Source organism: Telopea speciosissima, chromosome 4 (assembly GCF_018873765.1).
Source record: "Telopea speciosissima isolate NSW1024214 ecotype Mountain lineage chromosome 4, Tspe_v1, whole genome shotgun sequence".
NCBI classification, from domain to species: domain Eukaryota; kingdom Viridiplantae; phylum Streptophyta; class Magnoliopsida; order Proteales; family Proteaceae; genus Telopea; species Telopea speciosissima.
In genome coordinates this window covers 27663596-27686964 of record NC_057919.1, presented here as the reverse complement: position 1 = coordinate 27686964, position 23369 = coordinate 27663596, and the positions used below count along the sequence as shown (strand labels likewise).

The following is a 23369-nucleotide window of genomic DNA, read 5'->3' as shown; positions in this document are numbered from 1 at the left end:
ATGATACCACCTCAAACTTCATCAACCATTGAGTTGCACCAGGCCATCCCAGGGAAACTACATTTACAGCTCATCAAAAGGTATCATTATCCTAATACCATAAGGCTCATTTCTCAATCTAACAATGAGCCCTGGGACCTGTGAATCACATAAGCCCAGCACATCAATGGTTGCCAAGTAGAATCAATTGTCCCCAGTTATTATAAGAAGCAAATGAAAAGAAAGGCAGGTGGGTAGGAAAGGAGTAGGGATGGTAATGAAGAAACATATTTCGCTAAAAACCACGAAATCATAATTTGAAGAACATCTGAAAAGATCTGGGTGCATTTCAACCAGGTCAGCCCCATGATCTAGCACTAGAGTTAAAACAACTCCAAACTGTTTCCAATATCATTTTATTATGTCAATTGCTTTCTTCAAAAATCACAAGAAGTCTGAAGTGAAAGTTGATCAATCCATAGTTCCCATGCAGAACTGGCCACAGAAAACAAAGCAAGCAGGGCAATCACAGAGGACCGGGGAAAGTTCCCTGAGCCCTCTGATCCTCCCATCTCTCAATCTGCAGCAGTAGAAAAGAGGAGAAAAGGCTGGTTATACAGAAGAACCTACCAAAAGCTGACATTTTTCATTTACATTGTTGATGGAGTTCAATATAATATACACACGACGAAAATGACTAGTAATAATATGATACACATGAGGAAAAGACTAACTTAAGGTTATTCAAACATCTTTGATATAAAAGACATGCGGTATCCATAACATAAATGTAGTTGAACAATCTCAGGGGGATTGAACTAGCCAACTAAGAAACAAAAAGGATAATTCAATGATTTTAGAGATTCTGCAATAGTTATCTACTCACAGCATACACCATCAAATGGAATATGCTTAGGATCAATCCAGCACTAGTTTGACATACAACCAGGCCCTACAGAGACCAACTTATGGAACTTATCTCCTTTGGAAACAATTGACCAGTAAATGGACCATCTGTCCAGTGATTGTTATGTTTGGATTATCCAAACTATGCGGTTGAACCACTGGAAAAGATATATTTAAAATCGAATTTGTTAATTGTTAAAATAGATGTGTGCTAAAAATAGGGATTTGATATTCACACCTCAAATTTATATAAACATTCAATCCCTCACTTGCAGGGCAAGTTTAACAAAATTAAAGTTGAATCGTGCCATTTTGACTATTAAACTGCACTAATGGACCATTAGACTGCCACCAAAAAGCCAGAATGAGCCAACATCCAGTCTACACATCAAACCATTGGCTGAAAACGTTCACTGTGGACTGCTCATCGATCATCAGAAACAAACCCAACTTGATACTGTCCTGGCAGCATTGTTTGGTGGTCTCCTACTACAGCAAGCTTCAGCCCCCTATAACTCCAGTTCTGGCCAACAGTTTCATCCCAAACTTTGAGAGTGCAATACCTTCAGTGGGCTTTCCCCTTGACTTTGTTCTCAGCCATATCCAATGGATGGTTTGTCTTGTGGACTGTAAGTTACTATTTTTATCTCATAAGGAGCATACAATACCCTTCCATCGATTAACTGTTGTTCCATTGCCTGGTACCGTAGGATTAGTACGTAGCAACTAATTACAACCCTATAATCTTCACCCCAATTAGAATCTCTGCTCTGAGTTATCAATCTCCAACCACATCTGAACCTGCAACTACCTTCTGGTACCTCTTGCATAATTATATTTAATTTTCCTGTCACCACTTCTGGGTGAATACCGAGTGGATTCAAGAGGGTTGGGGATTAGGAAGCTCATCCTGAAATTTCACCTTGTTTGGAGTCCACATGGGTAAGATCTCTCATCTGAAATCAAAAATGGTTTTATCGTGTTCCTGTCCTGTTGTGAGGTAGAAGATGACAAGTTCTGTCATTTGCTAACAAGGACAGAACTTATCTTAAATTTCTCAAAAGCCCACCTTTTCATAAGTTGTTTCTGTCTTACACCCAGTCTAATTTGAAATTCCAGAAAGTTCCTTTCCTACATATTTTGACTGTTCAATCCCAGATTCTGTTTGCCTTTCCCAAAAGGATCCGGAACTGTCTAGAAATTACAGAATTGACACTGTACACTCTACCCAGATTTCATCACTTTGGGTGGGCCCATAGTGACCTAAATTAGAGTTTTTTGGAACCCTAGGTTGCACCATTTGCTAAAATTGGCCCTTAACCTATGAATAAAAAGGTCTTCCTATATGTATTTGGCATAGTTTGAAAACTTGCCAAATACATATGCGAGTAGTTTCGAAGTGACCGAGACAAAACAATATGCGAAATATAAGACTAGCAATGTTTTGACCGAAATATTCAAAATTTCACAAAATTTTGGTACTGTTTGTACCGTTTCACTAAAATGACACAATGCAAGGTATTAATATACCCCATCTCGCAAGTTCAGGTCGAAATTTTGACCAGAACTCATTGGTACCACCTGTTTCAATGGGTGTCTATGTATTGTTCACTCTACTTTCAGTTTGTAGTTTCTACTTTAACTATTTCTGAAATAATTAATGGGTAAATTTCACGTACCTCCCGAGATTCAAACTAAGTAACCAAAACACCCACTCTGTTAACTGTACACGTTAGCTGCTAACGGTAGGAATTTTTAAGTCCTGTTATGACCAATATACCCTTGAAAGGGTAAAATGACACTAATGCCCTCTTCTTCTTCTTCTTTTACTCCACCACCACCCACCATTGCCGCAGCCACCACCACTACCCACTGATTGCATTCTTGAACGGCCAAGAAAATCGTTGAAGAAGAACCCACATTCGCCGGCAAGAAGCACAGTGGACATGAATGCCTGTTGCCAGCCAGGAATTCCCATGTTTCTCAGTTTCAGGGTGGATTCCCTGCAGCTATTCTTCTATAATAGTCAACTTCTACTTCAAATTTCAGATCATTCAAGTTCAATTTATCAGTTGCAGACGGGGCAGAAATTTTCTTTTCTTCCAGATCAATTCTAGTGCTCTGTTTCTGTTGGATTTTCTAACATATTGTGTGTCCAACTATCTCTACCAATATTTAATTGCTGCCTGGATTTTAAGCAACTCTGGATAAGCTCTGCAATCTCCTCTGTGTTAAGGGATGATCTGTTTTTATTTCTTACTATTTTAATCCCCAACCAGATACTGATCTGTCCTCGCTGATTGGATTTTCTATTATAGTTTTACTCTCTGATTTTGTTCCGTTTACATTCACAGATCTGGAACCAGAATTACCCTCAGCGTGGAAACCCTAACCAATGGAATCCTCAAGATCAGAACCCGAGACAGGTCGTTGATAATGGAGCCCCTAATGTAGCAGCTGCCCCTGCCAACGTTGATTTGATGAGTTTGTGCCAGAGGGTAAGATCAAAGAAGCCATTGAGTTCATGAGTCAAGGTGTTCGTGCCAATCCTCATACCTTTTTTGCGCTACTGACCTCTTGTGGGAACTCAAAGTTGCTCGAAGAAGGCAAAAAGGTCCACGATTTCTTGCTGCGGTCTCCGTTTAAGGGTGATGATCAGTTGAGTCATAAGTGATGGAGACACACTGCATATGTGTATGGTAGATGCACGCAGAGTGTTTGATCATACTCCTGCAAGAAAAATGGATTCCTGGCATTTGATGATAAATGGATAAGCAACAAATGGGCTAGGAGATGACGGGCTGCACTTGTTTGAACAGATGAGGCAGTTGGGATTGAGGCCTGATGGACAGACCTTCCTTGCTGTTTTGGCAGCTTGTGCTAGTGCAGATGCTGTTGAAGAAGGTTCATGATTCTAATCGGAGGTTTGTCGGATCGAATAATAGGGAAATGTGTTTAGGGTTTCAGGTTTTGGGGAAATTGGGGAAGATGAGGACATTTTGGTCAATTAAAATATAACTGTAACGTTTAACGTCTACCGTTAACGGAGTGGGAGCTTTTGTTACTTAGTTTGAACCTCGAGAGGCACGTGAAATTTTCCAAACCTCACGGGTGAAAGTGTAATTAGGTCAAACCTCAGGGGAGGTACGTGAAATTTACCCATAATGAATCAATATTATGTTCCTTCATCCATTCTTGCATAATTTACTAGTTTTACTTGCCAATTATGTCTAATAGTACTAAAACAATGTGTAGAATAGGAAATATTACATAAAGTATACAATAGGGACAATGTGTAGAATAGGAAATATTACATAAAGTATACAATAGGGTTCGAAGCTTACTGCCAACCAAAGGTGAACATCCAAAATTCCACTTTGTGTGATTTTTTTTGCAATTTGAAAGTTTACATATGTTTATTTAGCATAAAACAAGGTTTCCATAAAATTTCAGAGCCTACTATGGACGTTTGCCAACCGAAACATCAAATTGCAATAAGCTGAGAAAAAAAGCATAGTTCCAGCGAGATTTTGCCGAAATTTCGGTGTTTCAGTAGTTTCAACCTGACCGAAACACCGAAATGAAACAAGATTTAGAACTTGGTATTTGGTCAATTAGGATATTACATGTTAATATAGACTTATAGTTTTATTTGTTTAGTCAAAAAATGGTAATTTTCTATACCACGTAGCTTTTAATTTAAGTAATGGTAGGGAGTAGGGTGAATGGACATCCAAGGCAAGGCCAAAAACCCTTTTTTCAAGGTTTCTCTTTCAAAGTAAAATGAAAATCTACTGAGTTTAATAAAGCTTCAGAGTGCACACATGGAAACATGATTGCTTCTACCTTTTCTTGGCATATTCACCTAGAAACATTATGACAGATTTCATAGTTTTTCTTCTTCTTCTTAAATCCTATTTTACTTTTCCCACAACTCTATTCAAATCTAAGCTGTAATTAAATTCAAGCCATCAAAACCTTAGCCCATTGTGCTTTCTCAAATCCTATATCAAACTGGGGAGTCCCAACATAAAATCCTAGCCCTTCAGCCATGTTTACTTCGTCCTCAAATTAAATCCTATCTCTTCAAGGAGCCCTTCCAGCAGCCTTCCAGCATTGACTTTTACCGACAGTCTTTCATGGCTGTTTGGCCAACCTTCTTTTGACACTTTCCCACTGCAAATCCTCTCTTTTCTGATCAAAGCTCTCTTTTCTTTTTCACATACCAACTCTAGTTCATTCTTTATTGCTCCAAAGCTGGAAGACCTAGTGGTGGGTAACCAATCACCTAAAGGCTAAGTATTAGAAACCATAATGGGATCCCGGTTCAGTCCTTGAATTAAAATCAGAATCCTTAACCAGAATTGAGCATTTTTAATGGCAGAAGTAAGAAAGAGATAAAAGGGATATTGACAAAGAATTTTCACCAAGGCCTAGGTTAGCATCTCACTAGGCTTCACTGCATCTCACAACTACTGGCATAAAACCAGAAATTTCATTCAACTTTTTCACTTGTTCAAAATCGTGACAGGCAACCCTTTGACTTACATTTTCAATAACTTACACAGCCATCAATTAATTGACTAACATTTTCAACGACTTACACAACCATCAATGAATTGATTTATTGACTAAAATAATATCTTCTAAAATTTTGGATAATAGTTGTAACCATGGTTTAAAGTATCGTTCGGTGTCGATATGATACTCAGACCGATATGTCGCTTTTTTTTAAAAAAATTGGATTGTATCGAATGTTTCGACCAATATGTGTCGATACAATACAATACGGTCGATACATATCGATACGTAATAATATTAGCTTTTGTTTGGGTTTTTAAATGTATCGGTACGTATTGATATGTATCGGCCAAACCCTCCGCTTCACAAACTAAATCTCAACTTTTTCTCCCTTCGAGTCACGCCACAAAATATGTCGGGTCGGGTCGGGTCGGATCCACATCACACTCAAATCCTTGGAATACAAGACATACTCAACACTTAAAGGGAAAGGTAGGTTTTTTTCAAAAAAAATACTTGATCTTTTGCTTCAAATCTTGCATTCTAGTTCTTTTTTTTTTCTATGATTCAAGGAGAATAGGTTCAACTAACTATTAGATGCATGCTTTGTATACTTTTGCAAAGTTTTGAACTCAAATCCACCATTTTTCAACCAAAACCGAAAATGGCTTAAGGGTCAGTGTTGTGCTTATGTTCGGTCAATACACAACATCATCCTAGTTGCTCTTATTCTTGAAGACCCTTACAGACATGAGTTTGATCCACCCCGACATTCTTCATGGCAATAGAGTGACTCTACATGTAAGAAATCTCATCTTTTATAACAATTTCACAGTGCCGCACTTGTCTGGTTATATATTATTCACAATTCTTAGTGTATATGCATGATATATGACATATATTGCTTGTTTATATTGTTTTTTTATGTCGAAAAGTGTATTTCCATGTGTATTTTGATCATTTTCATGCGTTTCTGCACCAATCAATACGTATCTCCGATGCGATACGATACAATATGATACAATACGTCTCTTAAAATCGCCCGACCTATACAATACCCGATACCGATACTTACCTTGGTTGTAACTACCTAAATAATACTTCTCAAATTCTTCAAACATGCAGTAATTACTTTTGACCCTTCTTTGATGAAGACTTGGAGTGGATTAAGTAGGACTGGTTTTGGGTGAACCAGAAAACACCCAGACCTGTTTGGCCTGGTTTGAACCAACTGAACCTGGTTTAGTTGAAGCAGAATAGGTTCATTAAGGAACTGAAGGCAAAGGTAGAGACCTTGTTCAACCTTTCATGTGATGGTACTGCTTGGAATAGAACTTGTTTACATCAAACCAACACATGATCTAGAACCTCAGGTCAAGCAATACCCACATAAAGAAAAACCCGCAACCAGGCCAAGGGGTTTCAGATCTTATCCATAGTCAAATCAAAAGGCCTAGAGAAAATATAGATTAAGATAAAAAAAGTTTGGGGCTAATCTAACGCCCAGATTCAGAAAAATGAAAAGATTACCAATTAGAAAGTTGCTGAAAATAGATATTGAGATTTAGTAACTACAGAAATTTAGTGACTAAATCAAGAAATAACAAGTGAAAACCGTATTACAAACTCAAAAGATTTAATAACCGAACAGTATCGAAACAGAAAGTAATAGATTTAGTAACTTGTTGGAAATAGAAGCAAAGGGGGACAACAGTGCTATAACAGCACTCAAGACCAGACAGTGAACTGCTGCTGACAAACAGGGACACGATGGACTAATAGAAGAAGGCTGTATCTGCTGCAGAAATCCAGATCTGAAACTAAGAGGAACAATGTTAGGAATCAAAAAAGTAGCTCAAAGATTAAACAGTTGAATGAGCAGGATGTTAAAGTAATCAAAATATGACCTTAGGTGAAGGAAGAAAAGAAGAATAAGATAGAAAAGAAAGGAATATGGACCAGGCCTCCCACCAAAAACTTGATCAGCATTTCACCAGTCTACTTGGCTTCCCAACAAGCTACCTTAGCATCCCACCAAGGTTGTCATTGCATCTCACAAGAGCAAACTGTATCTCACAGAAAATGAAGCAAAGAGTTATAATTCCTGTCAAAAAATCGTTGGACAGTCTAGGTAATGTAGACCAGTCACAAGTGATAACCAGTCCACAAGAGGATCGCAAACTTCAGGTCCAGTAATAGTAAAATACTGTCAGTTCTCAGATTTGCAGGAAATTTCAGAAAAATAAAATGAAAAAACATTAAATTGAAGAAGGGAAAAAGAAGATAGGGTAGTAATGCAATAGTCGACCTCGAACCAGGGAAACCAACGGGAGATCGATTGCAGCCAGAATCCACACGATAAGGAACAAATTAAATAACTAAAACTCTATTTTTTTTATTGTTGTTTTCTATTACATATGAATGGAGAACATAAAAGGATAAGAAGAAAGGAGAAGACGATAGAGAAGAGAAGGGGGGGGTAGGGGAATGGCTCTCTCAGCCTGGGTCTCTCACCCACAGCCATCCCAGCTGTTGAAACATGGAATTTCTCCCATAACCAATGGCAACAAGGTAGACAATAGAAACTAACTGAAAATAGAAGGTAGAAAATAGAAACTAACTGAAAATAGAAAGTAGGAAATAGAAACTACTAAACCAGCAACTAGTGACAATGGCAACTTATTGAAAATAGAAATTAACTAGAATTAGAAACTACTAAGGCTTTATATTACAGCCTTCTAAAACAAAAGGAAGGACACTAAAATAGAAACTAAATAAATTAGAAAGTCTTCTAGAAGTCTTCAATGTTGCATTCAATCTCCACCAAATTCTCCATATCTGCTCCCCAAATCACTGTTCACGTGAACAGTAACTTGGGTGCTGTTCATGTGAACATTAATTTTTTTTTTTTTTTAATTCTGTCTTGGTCTCTTATCTTCTTCATGCTTCTCTCTGGGCTGGGGCTGCCTTAGGTGATGCTCCATCGAACCAACAAAAAACTTGCCACATCATCAGACCAGGCTGCCTCTCACAGCAGTCAAATCCCACAACCTTGTTGGGCTGGTTTTGGGGCTTGTTCCTGCAGGTACATATGGACTTGTGATCTACATCAGGTAGTCTTTCTCAGATTCGGTTTCTCACCCACGACCTCTCACTGTATTTTGGTCTCTCACCAATGGTTTCTCACCATACTCTCTCACGGAGCAAAGCACAAAGCAATTTCTCCCCCCCCCCCCCTCTTCAATCTCATTAATCAAATTCGTGTTCAAGGCTGTAGCCACTTATAAACTTATACAGCAGACTCAAAAACAGGCTCAAACACTAAAAGAGAAAGGCCTAACCCAACCTTAACTAATAAGGTAACATAAACTAACTAAAAAGGGCAGCGTACCCAGTGCAGGAGGCTCCTGCAACGTCATTATATTAGTATCCTAGAGGGTGGACCTTGGTGCAACGGTAAGGTTGCTCCATTGTGACCAAGTGATCACGGGTTCGAGTCTCTGGAAACAGCCTCTCCGCGAAGCGGGGGTAAGGCTGTGTACATTATGATCCTAAAATAATGACTAGGAAACTAAAATAATGAAGGAAACTTGATGCAGTGCATTTTTGGCCGAAGACTAGAAACCGTGGGCAAGCCAGGAGAGCCCCCCAGCCCAGGCCCCCTACGTGGCCAACCGAGCACCAGCCAGCCTTCTTCTGTGGCCTCTATGCTGGCCAGGTTCACTCCTCTGCATGGTGGACTGAAGTGGGCCCCACATGGCCCTTGAAATTCTCTGGAATAATAAATTAGATAGTCTTTTCCTTTTTCTTCTTTTGTCTATTCGTATTCCTCGGTGTATTAATGTGTCTATTTAAATTCTTAGATTACGAGTCCAAGAGATTGAAGGCTAGTATTTAATGTTTTATGGGAGTTAGTTTCTAGGTGAGTAATTAGTTTAGAATAGTGTTCTAGTCATTAATGTTTCTGGTTAAAGCCCAAGAGTCATTTTCTTCTTTAAATACCTATGTATCCAACCTTTTGTAACATGTTGAATTGAATTATTGAACGAAACAAAAGTTGGAGCCTTAGTGGCCAGACCTGCGTTGAAGCAGGCCCCTTCCCCTCTCCTCAACATCTTCTCTTCTTTCTCTCCCCCTCTCAATCTCATCTCTTCTCCTCTCTCTCACGATACTCCCTCTCATCCCCCTATCTCTTCTTCTATCTTCATCTAACCTTCATCTTCTCCATCACCTGTGGTTACCTTTTTCCCCTCTTTAATTCTATTTGTTATCCCCCTTATTTCAGATCTGGCCATTATTTTTCAGATCTAATATTCTGTCTCCGTCAAAACTGGCTCAAAACATGACTCTAAATAAACTAATGATGTAAATCCCGTTTACATTCTACCCATATTTTAGGCCATGAAAGTGGCCCATTACAAAGAAAAACTCATGGGATCAAAGACCCAACACTTACATAACCCAACCCAAGGCTAATTTCCAATAAAATAAGCCCTTTAATTTAGGTGACTTATCTGCATCACTATGCCCTTCTCCTTTATTTACAACACCATAGCAATTACTAAAGTAGGAAACCCTAAGTATGGTAAGAGGAATCTCTTACAACCTAAGTCTCTCTTCAAAATAGGAACTATTCTAGAACATTAAAACATAGAAACTAACTACTATATACCTACAAAAAGAAAGGCCAAATGCTCTCTGTGCCGAGGATGCAGGATGTGCTCAGACACATGGGGGTGGGAAAAATGACCGCCCCGCCCTCCTGAATGGCCGCTCCATGTGTCTTGGCGCAGCCTATGCTCCCAGGAAGAGAACAATCACCCAAAAAGAAAATACATAAACCTGTATAGGACTTGATCACTAATATTTGGGCTTATACAATTGACCCATTACAATAGTATACCCAAAAACATGGTTGTCAATGTGTCGCCTAGGCATCCAGGGTCCCTTTGCTCGAAGGGCACATTGATCGCCTAGGCATTGACTAGTTGATGCCTAGTCGTCTTGCTGTTATTGCCTTTGTTTCCCCCCCCCCTCCACCGTCTTGGGTCTCCTAGCCGCCTTGATAACTATGACCAAAAATACTAAGTCCATCGGTCATTGTCATACAACTGAGCACTCAAATTAAGCCTAACTTAAACCACATTTGAACCATAGGTTTAGTTGGACCCAAAGAACTAAACCAAACCCATCTTTTCTTCTTGCTGGAATTCAACATCAACTAGCCTTTGCATATTAATGTGTATAGGCAGACAGATAGATAGAGAGATCATATCATCCTTCATTGTGAATTCAGGATCCAGTATAACAGACATGTTACTCACCCATTCACCAGGGCAGAGGGAACGGTAGTATCTTGCGAACTTTTCACAATCAGCAGATTCCTCACCTTTTGTTGCCAGACACCTGCATTTGAAAAGAAAAAGGAAATCTTGCTAAATATTTCGAAGAGAAGTTCTTGGTAAGAAACATTTCCATGAACAAGTTATTGATAAACTTAACCATAAAATTACATTAACACAACCAGCCTTGGGTCACAAAAACTTCTTCAATACCAAAAAAACAAACCTGTGAAACTCAATGTAGCGAGTGAAACAATGTCTAGTTTGATTTGTGGTAGGGAAACGAATATCAGCTGGTGCTGTTTTCAATTCAATCTGAAAAATAGATCCACAAAAGGGTTATTATAAAAGAAGAAGGAGACCATTTGCTACTTTGAATTCCTTTAATGATGAATGTAGAAATTATTTTGGATTCTTAATTCGAAATGAGGTAAAGTTCGGAATCAGACAAGTCATAAAGTCAACGAGAGAACACACCATCCTATATCTTAGTCCAATTTTATAAAGGAAACGCAACCATCTCTCAACTTCTACATGACCTGCAGCCATGACTAACGGTCCCTTCCTTTTAGAGGCTGCAGTATCAATTCAGTTTGGTGTGATACCTTCCCTAAGCTCCTTCTAAGAGCTAAACTATTATCATCCTTCTAATTTTGCAAGGACCTAAAGCTAATATCTCCCAGTGCCGCTATGTATTGGACCAGCCCATCAATTTTCGCTTGTTCCAATCAACACCATAGCAAACCTTCTTCAGACTACCCAAACCATAGCGCTTTGATCCTGCAATAGTTCAAACTCCTCAAACACAATTTCTCTAATTTCAAGAATTTTACAGTCATACCATGTCCAAAGGATAGGACCGACTACTCAACCCTCCCAGGACTCCACATAGGTGGGACCAGCACTGGGTAATGGCTCTACCATGTCCAATATCATATTTTGGTATCTAAAATAGGGATAGCACTTTTAGGTGTGACAATGTAGGCCTGAGTTCCCACAGCAGTATGTATGGACAAAAGGTGAAATCTAGCCCCAAATATCTCAAGGATTGCAATTAGTTACATAAATTAGGAGAGAGAATAGTTGCAATTAAGGTTATATACAACTTTACAAGTACAACAACAACAACTCGCCTTATCTAACTAAATGGGGTCGGCTACATGGACCCCTACCCTTCAATCAGCTCTATTAGAAGTCATACTTGATACAAGGCCTAAGCTATGAATGTATTTCCCCACCACTTCTCCTAGGGTAATTTTAGGTCTGCCTCTGACTCTTTTAGTTCCTTCAATCTGAATCAAATCACTCCTCCGTACTGGAGCATCCAAAGGCCTCCATTCAACATGGCCATGCCACCTCAAATGACTTTCTCGTAGCTTATCATGTATCAAAGCCACCACTCTCAAATCAGCTCGAAGAAAATCATTCTTTAATCAATCCTTCCTAGTTTTGCCACTCAGCCATCTTAACATCTTCATCTCTGCTACACTAAGTTTATCTATATGGTGCTTCTTAACTGCACAACACTCCGCCCCATACAACATAACCAGTCTTATGACTATCCTATAAAATTTTCCTTGAAAGAATTCGTCGATCACACAACACTCCAGACGCACCTCTCCACTTTTCCATCCTATTTTAATTTTCTATGAAACATTGTCCTCTATATCATATTCTTTATTTATGATTGAGCCCCAATACCTAAAATAATTACTTTACGGAATCTCCCTCAGATCAATTTTCACCACCTCATTATCCGTCCTAGTTCAACCATGATTCGAAAACTCGTTTCGTTTTGGTATTTCGGGCTAACCAAAATATCTGAAATATCCAAAATTTTGGTTTCGGATATTTCGGTCGAAATATTGTACTTTTTCAACAAGGTTTCGGTAGGTTTTAGGCCAAGTTAAGGCCTGAAACTTTATGGAAACCCTATTTTAGGCTATATAAACACGTGTAAATGTCCAAATTACAAAAATAGTCACCCAAAATGGTGTTTTGGATTTGCACCATTAATTGGCAGTATACGATCGAATCCTAATGTATAACTTAGTTAATTACACATACACATTGTTTAATACTTTAAGTACTAGAAGAAATAAGTCACAAAATAACTAATAAGCAATTTAAACAAGTAAATTCACTTGGAAACATAAATTTAATGACTCATAAGTCATAACTTAAGTCATAATATTAAGAACAATAAGTCAATAACAATAACAACTTAACAAGATGATATCAATATCCCAAATTCCCAATACAAGTCAAGTAGTCATCAAGTGACTCAAATGTTTACAAATATTCTAATAATAATTACTCCGTCGTCCAGGATCGGCCCCGCTCATAGTTCGATGGAGCCGACATGCATTGTTCTCCGACTGTAGGACATATGAATGCCACGTCATAGTCTGGAACAAGAAACGAGTGTAGTCATCCACAGTTGCCATGTAAATTGCATCATCAACATGTTGAAGGTAATCATTATTGGAGTTATTAGCAAGGGAAGTACTGGTCTCTCTTCCCCACCCATGAGCAGGGGTTCAGGGGTGGGAGCCCCTAACCCGTATTCAATCCTGTGTTCTCCAAGTGCTTCCAGCGTAGATGCGGCGAAGATTTGAAGGCCGGTACACAAATCAGCAAAGAGAAGGTGAAGAATAAAGAACACAAAAGAAAAAACCACAAAAGAGCAGCCTTGTGAGTCTCAGTCGAAATTTCGACCGAGACTAACGAGTTTCTGTCTTTTGTATTAAGTGATTTAAAAGGGGAATCTTGATATCTAGCGAGATGTAACATATCACGAGATGATCAAAATCTCGATCGAGATTTAGCATTTTTTTCATATCGAAGTATCATTTCGTTTCGCCCTGGTCAAGATACTCGAAATTCTTGAGATCTCGACCGAGATTTCACTAGTTTTTGTACTATGAGTGCAACTAAAGTTGCACCTCATATACTTTGTCTTCGTTCTATTTATCTTAAAACCTTTTGACTCCAAGGTTGATCTCCATAACTCAAACTTGGTATTAATCCCTAATTTTGTCTCATCCACCAAAACAATATCATCAGCAAAAAATATACACCAAGGAACCCCATCTTGAATATCTCTGGTTAAATCATCCATGATAAGCACACACAAAAAAGGGCTTAAAGCTGATCCTTGATGTAACCCAATTGTAATTGGGAATTCACTATCTTGACGCCCCATAGTTCTTATACTAGTCACCACACCATCATACATATCTTTAATTATGTTCACATATTTACTTGAAACACTTCTCTTCTCTAGTACTTGCCAGATTTACTCTCTAGGGACTTTGTCATAAGTTTTTTCCAGGTGATAAAGACCATATGGAGATCCTTCTTACAGTCTCCAAATCTTTCTATAAGTCTCCTAAGTAAATAGCTTCTGGGTCTTCAAGGCATAAAACCAAATTGGTTTTCCGTAATAGTAGTTTCTTATCTTAGGTGGGTTTCAATAACCCTCTCCCATAATTCCTAGTATGACTTATGGATCTTCATGACATAAAACCAATTTGGTTCTCCAAACAGAATAAAAGAAAAGGCTCAAGCCAACATTTCATTAATCAAATTCGTATACAATGCTGGCCACCCTAACAAACTTATATAGAAGACTCAAACATAGACTTAGACAATAAAAAGGAAAGGACTAACCCAATCCTTAACTAATAAGGTAACCTAAATTGACTAGGAAAGTGAAATATTAAAGAAACATTCTCAAATCAAGATTCTAACTAAACTAATTACATAAAACCCGTTTTCGTACTTTCTACCCATCTTTTATGCTTATTAAATTGGCCAATTACAAAGTAAACCAATGGGATCAAAAGCCCAACAACTAAATAACACAGCCCAAAGCTTATTTTCAAAAAAAAATAAGCCCTTTAGGTGACTTATTTGCATCACATTTTCCTTGTGCTCAAAATCTTATTAACCAGCTTGGTTAGCCAAGATAAACCACATATTCCTAAGTTTTTCCACACTTCCATTGGGATCTCATCTGGGCCTAGTGCATTCCCTACTTTCATCCTCCTCAGAGCTTCTTTTACTTCAGACACCCTAATTTTTTGTATATATCTACAACATGTGGTGTCTTGATAGGTAATGCAGTCTTCTAGGACACTATTATTCGAAACGGCTTCATTTAGTAGGTTATAGAAATAATCTTTCCATCTCTCCTTAATGTCTTCGTCCCTTATTAGTACTTTACCATCTTTAGTTTTAATAGATTTAACATGTCGAGATCTCTACTCTTCCTTTCCCTCATTTTAGCTATCTTGTGGATAGCTTTTTCCCCCTCCTTTCTACTCAAATTGGTATAAAGATCTTCATGTTTCTTCGCTCTTGTTTTTCCTAATTTCTTCTTTACTTCATTCTTGGCAAGTTTATACCTTTTTAGATCCACTACATCCTCCGTCCTTTGCCATTGCCATGTCTTAAAACTAGCTTTCCTAGTCTTAATTGTTGATTGAACCTCATCAACCCACCACCACGTCTCCCTAAAGGAATGATATTTTCCTTTTGATTCTTCTAGGACATCTTTAGCAACCTTCTTAATACAAGTAATCATTTTATTCCACATCGTATTAGTGTCTCCCTCAAAATCCCACATTCCTTGTTTAACCACTTTATCAGTATATGATATATGATTTAAAGGTATAAGCTTACCTTTCTTACAATTATGTGTTGTGAAGCACATATCCATGACCACTAATCTATGTCGTGTGGTTAGGCTCTCCCCTGGCATAACCTTACAGTCCTTACATAACAATCTATCGGACCTTCTAGTTAGGAAGAAATATATTTGGCTACTATGATGCTCACTTTAGAAGGTAACTAAATGCTTCTCTTTCTTTTCAAAGTAAGTGTTTACAATAGATAAATCACAAGCCACAGCAAAATTTAAAACTGAGATCCCCTCCTCATTCCTCTCTCCAAAACCATATCCTCCATGTACACCTTCATAACCTCTATGATCTCTCCCAACATGTCCATTCAGATCAACCCCTATAATAATCTTTTTTCCTTGAATAAGACCTTGCACTAATCCATCCATGTGTTCCCAAAATTGTAACTAACTACTTTCATCCAATCCTACTTGGGGTACGTAAGCGCTAATTATATTAAAACCTCTTTCTCCAACATAAGCTTGATGAATATAATCCTATCTCCAAATCTTTTAACATCCACCACGCCATTCTTTAAATCTTTATCCACTACAATACCCACTCCACTTCTCTTACTTTTATCCCTCGTATACCAAAGTTTAGAGTCGTCCAACCCCTTGCTTTTTTACCCTTATATCTAGTCTCTTGAATACAAGCTATGTTAATTCTTCTTCTCCTCATAACATCTATCTATTCTAGACTCTTACTCGTTAAAGATCCAATCTTCCAAGATTCTAATCTAATCCTATGCTTTTACAGAAAGATTAAAACTAGGTTTTATGCAAAAACCTGGTGAGAAAGATTAAAAACTAGGCTTTATGCAGAAAACAACGTTTTAGATGATGAGTAGATGAAAAAAAAGGTTAGGGTCCATGGTAAGAGTAAAGTTTATGAAGATGAATGGTGGGTTAAGGGGCTGCAAAGGATCATGACTTCATGTGATAACAGAAAATAGCAGAACATACAAGGGTATTCAGGTTTTAGATCTGTCTGAGGTTGAATTGGGCAGGTTACAGGTAGACTTTGAGAGGAAAACAATGAAGAGAAAAGGGCTGGTTATGGATAGGAATGGATCCAGCAAACAAGTAATAAACATACAAGTACGAAGCAGCAATAGAAGAAGAGAAAGATAAGTAGATACAGCTCACTAAGATTGCTGCAAGAAACAATTAGAGCATTAGGAACTCAAGTGCCAAAACCATGATAGCAATATGATGAAGACATAACTCAGGGATTTATGCAGCCACATGTCACTTCATTCTGGATAAATGACCAGCATAACATGTAGTTCTTTTTATTATTTTGTTGTATTTTTATTTGGGGCCAGAATTGTTGTGTACTAATGTTGTAAGGGAGTTATTGCTGGAGAAGTAGTTATTGATAGAAAAGTAGTTATTAGCATGGTTTAAAGTATCGATACGTATCGTATCGTATCGGCCGATACATATTGGTATCGGTTGGTACCGATACGTCTCTTTTTAAAAAATGGACTATCTCGGATTGTATCAAAATGTATCGGCCGATACGGGCCGATATGATACGATACGACCGACATATATACATAGTTGTCAAGGCGTTGCCTAGGCGTCCAGGCGGTTTTGTTGGGTCCTAGGCAACCTCCGCCTTATTGCAAGGTGCCTTGCACTGGTTTTTATTGGTATCGAACCCGGTATTGGCCCTTATTTATGCCAAATTTCATTTAAATAAATGTTTTATATTTGGTATTTCATTTACTTAAGATATTATTCATAAATAAGCAAATACCCCCTCCTTGAATCCAATAAAAATAGGTAAAAAATAAAATTCCAAAAGGATAAAAAGTCAACCCCCCCAAGTTCAATAACAAAAACCGGATTTTCGACGGTAGGTAAAATTTTCAACTTTCTAATGTTGGGGTTTTTCTCAAATCTAAAAATTCTATAAATCTTAATATGGTAAAACATTGCTAAAAACCAAAAGTGCAGTAAAATATTCATTTTTATTGATATCTAAAAAAATATTTTCATTCAAAGCATTTTTGACAGCATTCGCGCATACCAAATAAGGTTTGACCGGAACATAACTTCTTCAATATAAATCAGATTTAAGCAATTTTGGATTTGTTGGACTGCTGATTTTGTGCTCTAACTAATACTAAAAGTCTCATGTAAAAATAAAATCATCTAACTAGTCAAACTTCTTAGAGAACAAGAACATTTTTCTAAATCGAGAACAATTTAATTATTTATAGATAAGATCAAACCAAATGTGAGACTAGTATAAACCAGATGTATGTTTGATTATTTCAAACTTCCAATAGCTTGCTTCTTCAATTCTATTGTCTTCTAGTTCTATGTTGATTTTTTATGACTTGATGTGGCTTAATATTGATTTTTGATGACTTGATGTGACTTAATGTGGCTTAATGTTGATTTTTTATGACTTGAGAAGGCTTAATGTTGATTTGTGATGATATAAGGTATATATTGTAGCATACTAAAATATTACTAGCATACTAAATACTGTTAGAAAAGGGGGAAATAAAAAATAACACTTGGGGGCGCCTTGATCGCTTAGGCGACGCCTAGGCGGGTACTTTGTTGTCTAAGCGCTTAGACACCCCTCCAACGCCTTGGGTCGCTTGGCCACCTTGATAACTATGTATATATATCGATACCATCGATACGTCCAGTAAAGGATTCTGTGGGTGGTTTAATACGTATCTTCCATAAAAAAAATAAAAATAAAAAAACCATTTTCACTCATAGACTCGATACAGTTCTAACGAATAAATAAAGGAAAACTCTCAACCAAGAGTCTAAAATCTTACATTTAATCTTGGTTTTTCACACTTCTAGACTAAAAAACGAATCAAGGAGTGCTACAACATCATTCTTTGCATCATCCAATACTCTTCATGGGTATAGACGATTACAACATGTAAGAAACCTCATCTTTTATAACAATTTCAATTTAATGCACTTGTTTGGTTATACATTATTCTCCATTTTAGTAGTTATGCATGAGACTTGTTATAGATTGCTTATTTATATTTTTTTGTTCCAAAAGTGAATTTCCATGTGTATCTTGACCATTTCGATGCGCATCTGTAGTGTTCGATACGTATATACGATACGATACGATACGATGCATCTCTTAAAATCACTCAACCGATACGATACTTTAAACGCTGGTTATTAGGTTCTTTTTTTCTTTTGAGGTTTAAAAAGACTGTATTTGGAGATGGAAGATAAGAAGCAAGCAAGCAAGGAATGAAAGCATGAGTGATTCTATGCAATTCAAGATGGTGTGAAGCCAAGATGGAGTGACTCGCCAAGATGTTCTTCTTCTATCTATTCCTCTCTTTCAAACTCTATACCTACAGAAAACTATCCCTATTTAATTATCATATTTCTCCCACCCCCATTTTCAATTCTCAAGTCCTTTCCATTATTTCTTTCAACTACAGCAGCTGTAAACCCCAATAAATAATACTTGTTTGGCTGGAATAGTACCGACTGTGATGAAAGATGTGGTTTCCCAAACATGTCCTAAATCACAATATCTCCACTTCATTCAATAATAAAAATTAAAGTTCACTACTTTGTGAAGCCTGATATGTTCCGGGCATCATGTGGACAAGGTTGAACTGCCCCCACAATAACAGCTATATTGGCTTAAAAGACATTGTGTTGATGTGTAACCTCAAAATCTATGAAAAATATTGCAAAATGACTCCTAAGTGATTACTAGTCAATACAGATGAAATCTTATGTTCATGTTTGCCTTTCTAAGCAACAGAACATGAACCTGAAGATAAGAGAAAGAATAAGGACATCTGTAGGAAATTTCCAGTGCTAGAAGGGTCAACAGAGTCAACTTCCTCCATGCTAAAGGAATTTGATCAAAATATATTTTAATAATAGAGACAAAATTTCCTTAATTGTCAAAAAAATGTATGGTATGTGTTTATCCTGTATACATATTTTTTCAGTGAGTAAACTAGTACAGCATTGAAAACAGGATACAAAAATATGAAACCTAAATAAAAACTGAATTAAATTTTAGCAGTATAATGGCAGAGGTTAACTTCTCCTGAACAGTTGATGAATGAATTTAAAACCAGATATTCAGAAATTTTGGAGAACGCAAAAGTAGGCACAGGCGCATGTGGTGATTTCTTTTCGTTTGATATAAACAGAATCTAATGGGAACTTCAACTGCACATGAAAATTTTGAGACCAACAACTGGGGTTCAAAGAAAAAAGAGATGAAGAAGTATTGCATAGGAAGAGCTACCTTGAAATACAAGTTTCCGGCATGCTACAATACCTTTATCTCTACTGTTTAAAGAATTTATCCAATTACCAAACCAGCATAAAGTTGCAAAAGTGGGATATGATGCGAACAAACAACAAACACATTACAGATAATGTGAGAGTTACACAATGGGTTTATGTTTTAAATTTTGTACTTTGCAGCCTCTATTCCATATGTTAATCCTTGATTTTCTTTTCAAATTACCATTAGAAATTTCTGAATTTGAGTTACTATTAAATCTTGCTTCCATCTGTTCATTACTTCAAGTAACTGCTTGTTGCTAACACAATAGCCTTTCTACAATTCAGATCATAGTTGTCAGTTGTCATGGTATACAAGCAATCCTAGGTGTTGGAGGAGGGAAAAAATCAAGGCAATACCAAGGCGCCCTTCCAGCAAGGGTGCATCGGCAATGCCTTGACAACTATGATTCAGATTGATTGCCGCTTTCAAGTAAGAGTTTCAAAGTATGACTTTTCTTAGATGATTAAGCGTACTAGCACCTACTCCTGCTTAAAAACGAAGACCACCACATACCTTGATGGATCCCTACATAAACCCTCCCATCTCATTTTGCAGAGCAGTTATATTGTTTCATGTGCCAGTTGAGGCTTCTCTATGAGGTTCACCTACTCTTCAGTAACGTGAGTATGTGACTCCATTCTATAGATGCTTACTGGTTGTTAAGAGTGCTTAAGACTCTGCTTCTTACATTACATTTCTATGTCTGATGAAATAGTCCTTCAGTAGCTTGAAAAAACAAGCCCATAGGAGGCCCAAACCCAAATATGTAAGGCTGAGTCTAAATCCTTCAATTTTGGGTGGGGAAGTTATCAATTTGGTTTCTGTTTTGAGTATTAGTTAAATAGGTGTAGTCTTCAGCGTGGTCATGTGGGTGGTTTTTATAATAAGACAGTTTGTTCTACGTTTTCAAGAGGCTTTCCCAGTTTCCTAGTTGTTGGGTCCTTGTTGGACTTGTTCAACTCTCTCAGGATAATTAACATCATAGGAGTTGCTAAAGGCGTTTAAATAAACTCCTAATCCAGAGCATGGAAATTTTTTATTTTCTTTTACCCTTATGGAAGGAACAATGTTTGGTTTTTGAGCTGTTGTTCATGTGAATCCCTAGGCCTGCCTAGGAAAGGACTCATCTTCACCTCTCTATTCTTCTACTCCATCTATGTTGATCTCCAACCCCTTTGTGACATTCTTAACACTCCACTTATTCTAATCAGCATTAATATAATTTGTTTTCTTTGTTTACCTCCATTTCAATTTCTATTATTCTATAGGGAAAAAGTACTCTGCCTGGTTGCATGGTTCCTTCGCCCAGACACATGAGCGCATGAAGTTACCACCTCGCCCCCCATGATAAAAAATCCCATCCATATTTATGCTCCTGTGCACACTCTCATTGGCCCCCACGCTGGTGCAGGGCCACGCAACCAAGCACCGATCTCTATTCTATATATTTGTTTATGTCTTGCAATCAGCTTCAGTTGATTGTACTTTCTGAAGAGTACACAGCTCAGGCTACTATTAGTTCCTACGTAATTCCAGAAGCTCATTAAACCTATGAACCCTCTTCTATATCAAATTCTCCTTTGAATTTTCCCACATATGTGTAATCTTAACCTGTCATACATCACTATCTCTCGTTCCTCTTCATTCTCTGCACGCAGAAATCTTCAGCTTCCACCAACATTTGCAACATTTTGTGGGTAATTGGCTAAAACCAAATCAAGACCCATTCACCTACTGAAAAACAGACACACACCTAAAAGAGGCCCATACCATGGTGTCCAGGTTGAACATCTTGTCAACTTGGTTGCCTAGGTCAGTAAATGGTTGGATGGGAGTGCTTGTTAAGAGTGGAGTGGATAATAGTGACATGTACTTCCTCGCATCACTGGCCATTCTAACTTCTCTGTACTTGCATTTATCAGTTGCTTCTTGCTAACCTCAGCAATTAACATGGAAAATTCAAAATTAGTTTGGAACCATGTCGCTGTGTCCATGGCTCCATGCAGTGTCAGTACCAGGTATTTTCAGTATCTGCTAACACGTCCATTTTCATTTCTGTATGGAGTTGCCTCTGAACCTTCTGAAATGTGAGCCTTTGTTATCCTCTTTCTTTTTTATAATCTTTCAATGTTTCCAATCAAAAAGAAAAAGAATCGAAAACCAAATAAAGAAAAGTTCCAGAGTCAACTATTCTCCCAATAAGTACCAGCTGTTCCAAAAAAAATGTAAGTCTAGGAGTTCCTTAAAATTGTATTGAACCTCTCAAAACTGCTAGAACAAGTCCTACTAACGCCATCTAAATCTACATTTCTAATTACCTGAGGACTTTTTAGAAAGCACAATTCCCCTTACAGACTAAAAACTACTAATACTAAATTGATATGCTAAATAGTAACCTCATAATCTAGGACAACCATTTCAGCCCCACCAAACAAATAAATACAAATACAAAATGGAATACTAAGATGCACTTAGGAGTCAGACCCTTCATATGTTCCCATGGATGTCTGGGGTTAACAAAAAGTTGAATTGAGGAGTCATGGATTCCCCATATTAGCTATGCAACAGATGCTCCAGAACCAAGAGTACAAGGCTGGAAAAATACAAATATCTTTTCATTAAGTAATTTTGGGTAACCACAGACATTGAGAACTCAAAATATGTAAGTCAGCTAGACAAGATTATCCATTTCTGCGTGATTGCTTCCAACCTAATTATAAGCAAGGAAGATGAGTGATATTTTTAAGCAAGATGGGTCCCCCCCCCCCCCCCCCATGAAAAAGAGAACCATATGTTATATATGCGAGAACTTTTCCCATCTAACATGATAGTGGCATTCAAGTCCCAAGCATAATAAGATGTTCAAATTATATGAGCCAAACATGATTTGGCTAGTATTCCCAACACCTATGTCATACACACTGAATTAACCCTTTAGTTGAACTAGCCAACCTAGCGAGTTGTGAACCAAGACTGTAGCCAATAGAAGTATAACCTTACTGCTATCCATCAATGACAAATGCAAGAATATCTTATCTTAACCTAATCAATTAGATCAAAGAAAAAAATGGAATTTCAATCATCAATCCAAACTTCAAGAACAATCCTAGAACGTCCTTCGCTTGACTCTGTATCTAAAAACTTTCAATGGCCTTTTCCACATTCCATTGAGCGAAAATTTAAATAAAAGTACAAACATTTTCACCTAAATATGAACAGCACTACCAAAAAGAAAGAACACATCAAAACCCACATCTAGAAATGAACATGCACAAAGCAGAACCAGAGTTCCCAAACAAACAAAGGGATTGTATGAGATATAAAAACAAAATCTTAACTTTTCTCATAATCGGATAAAAAATTCTTTAAATACGCCAAAACTTATGAGGGAGATTGGGTCATCATCGCGAGGGCAAAACAATAACACTGAAATTACCAAAGTTCACGTAATTTTTCTGTTTCAAAGAAAACAGGAATTAAAGGGGCGAATAGGGAACGATATTAAAGCAGTTAAAGGAAGGAATGGTTGAGCTGACCTCCGCCATTTTCCGATCAGATCAAACTACGAACGCTTTGCAGACGCAAAATTGAAGAACAGATTGGTGGTTTTATT

General features: G+C 37.5%; 1 protein-coding gene across 1 annotated transcript; it reads right to left on the bottom strand.

The window, feature by feature from the left end:
• Nucleotides 1–277: 277 nt before the first annotated feature.
• Nucleotides 278–23369, bottom strand: LOC122660324 (cytochrome c oxidase subunit 6b-2-like). The gene is made up of 4 exons (XM_043855578.1): nucleotides 23293–23369; nucleotides 10975–11063; nucleotides 10731–10812; nucleotides 278–559 (listed from the first exon to the last, which is right to left on the bottom strand). Exons 1-4 carry the CDS (start codon nucleotides 23299–23301, stop codon nucleotides 506–508), a joined length of 234 nt encoding a protein of 77 aa, XP_043711513.1. The 5' UTR covers nucleotides 23302–23369; the 3' UTR covers nucleotides 278–505.

Excerpts from the sequence above, each read along its gene's own strand:
- LOC122660324 (XM_043855578.1), bottom strand. Across the intron at positions 10,813-10,974 it reads CGCTACATTGAGTTTCACAG|GTGTCTGGCAACAAAAGGTG; the intron begins GTTTGTTTTTTT and ends TTTCAAATGCAG. Across the intron at positions 560-10,730 it reads CCCTCTGCCCTGGTGAATGG|ATTGAGAGATGGGAGGATCA; the intron begins GTGAGTAACATG and ends CTACTGCTGCAG.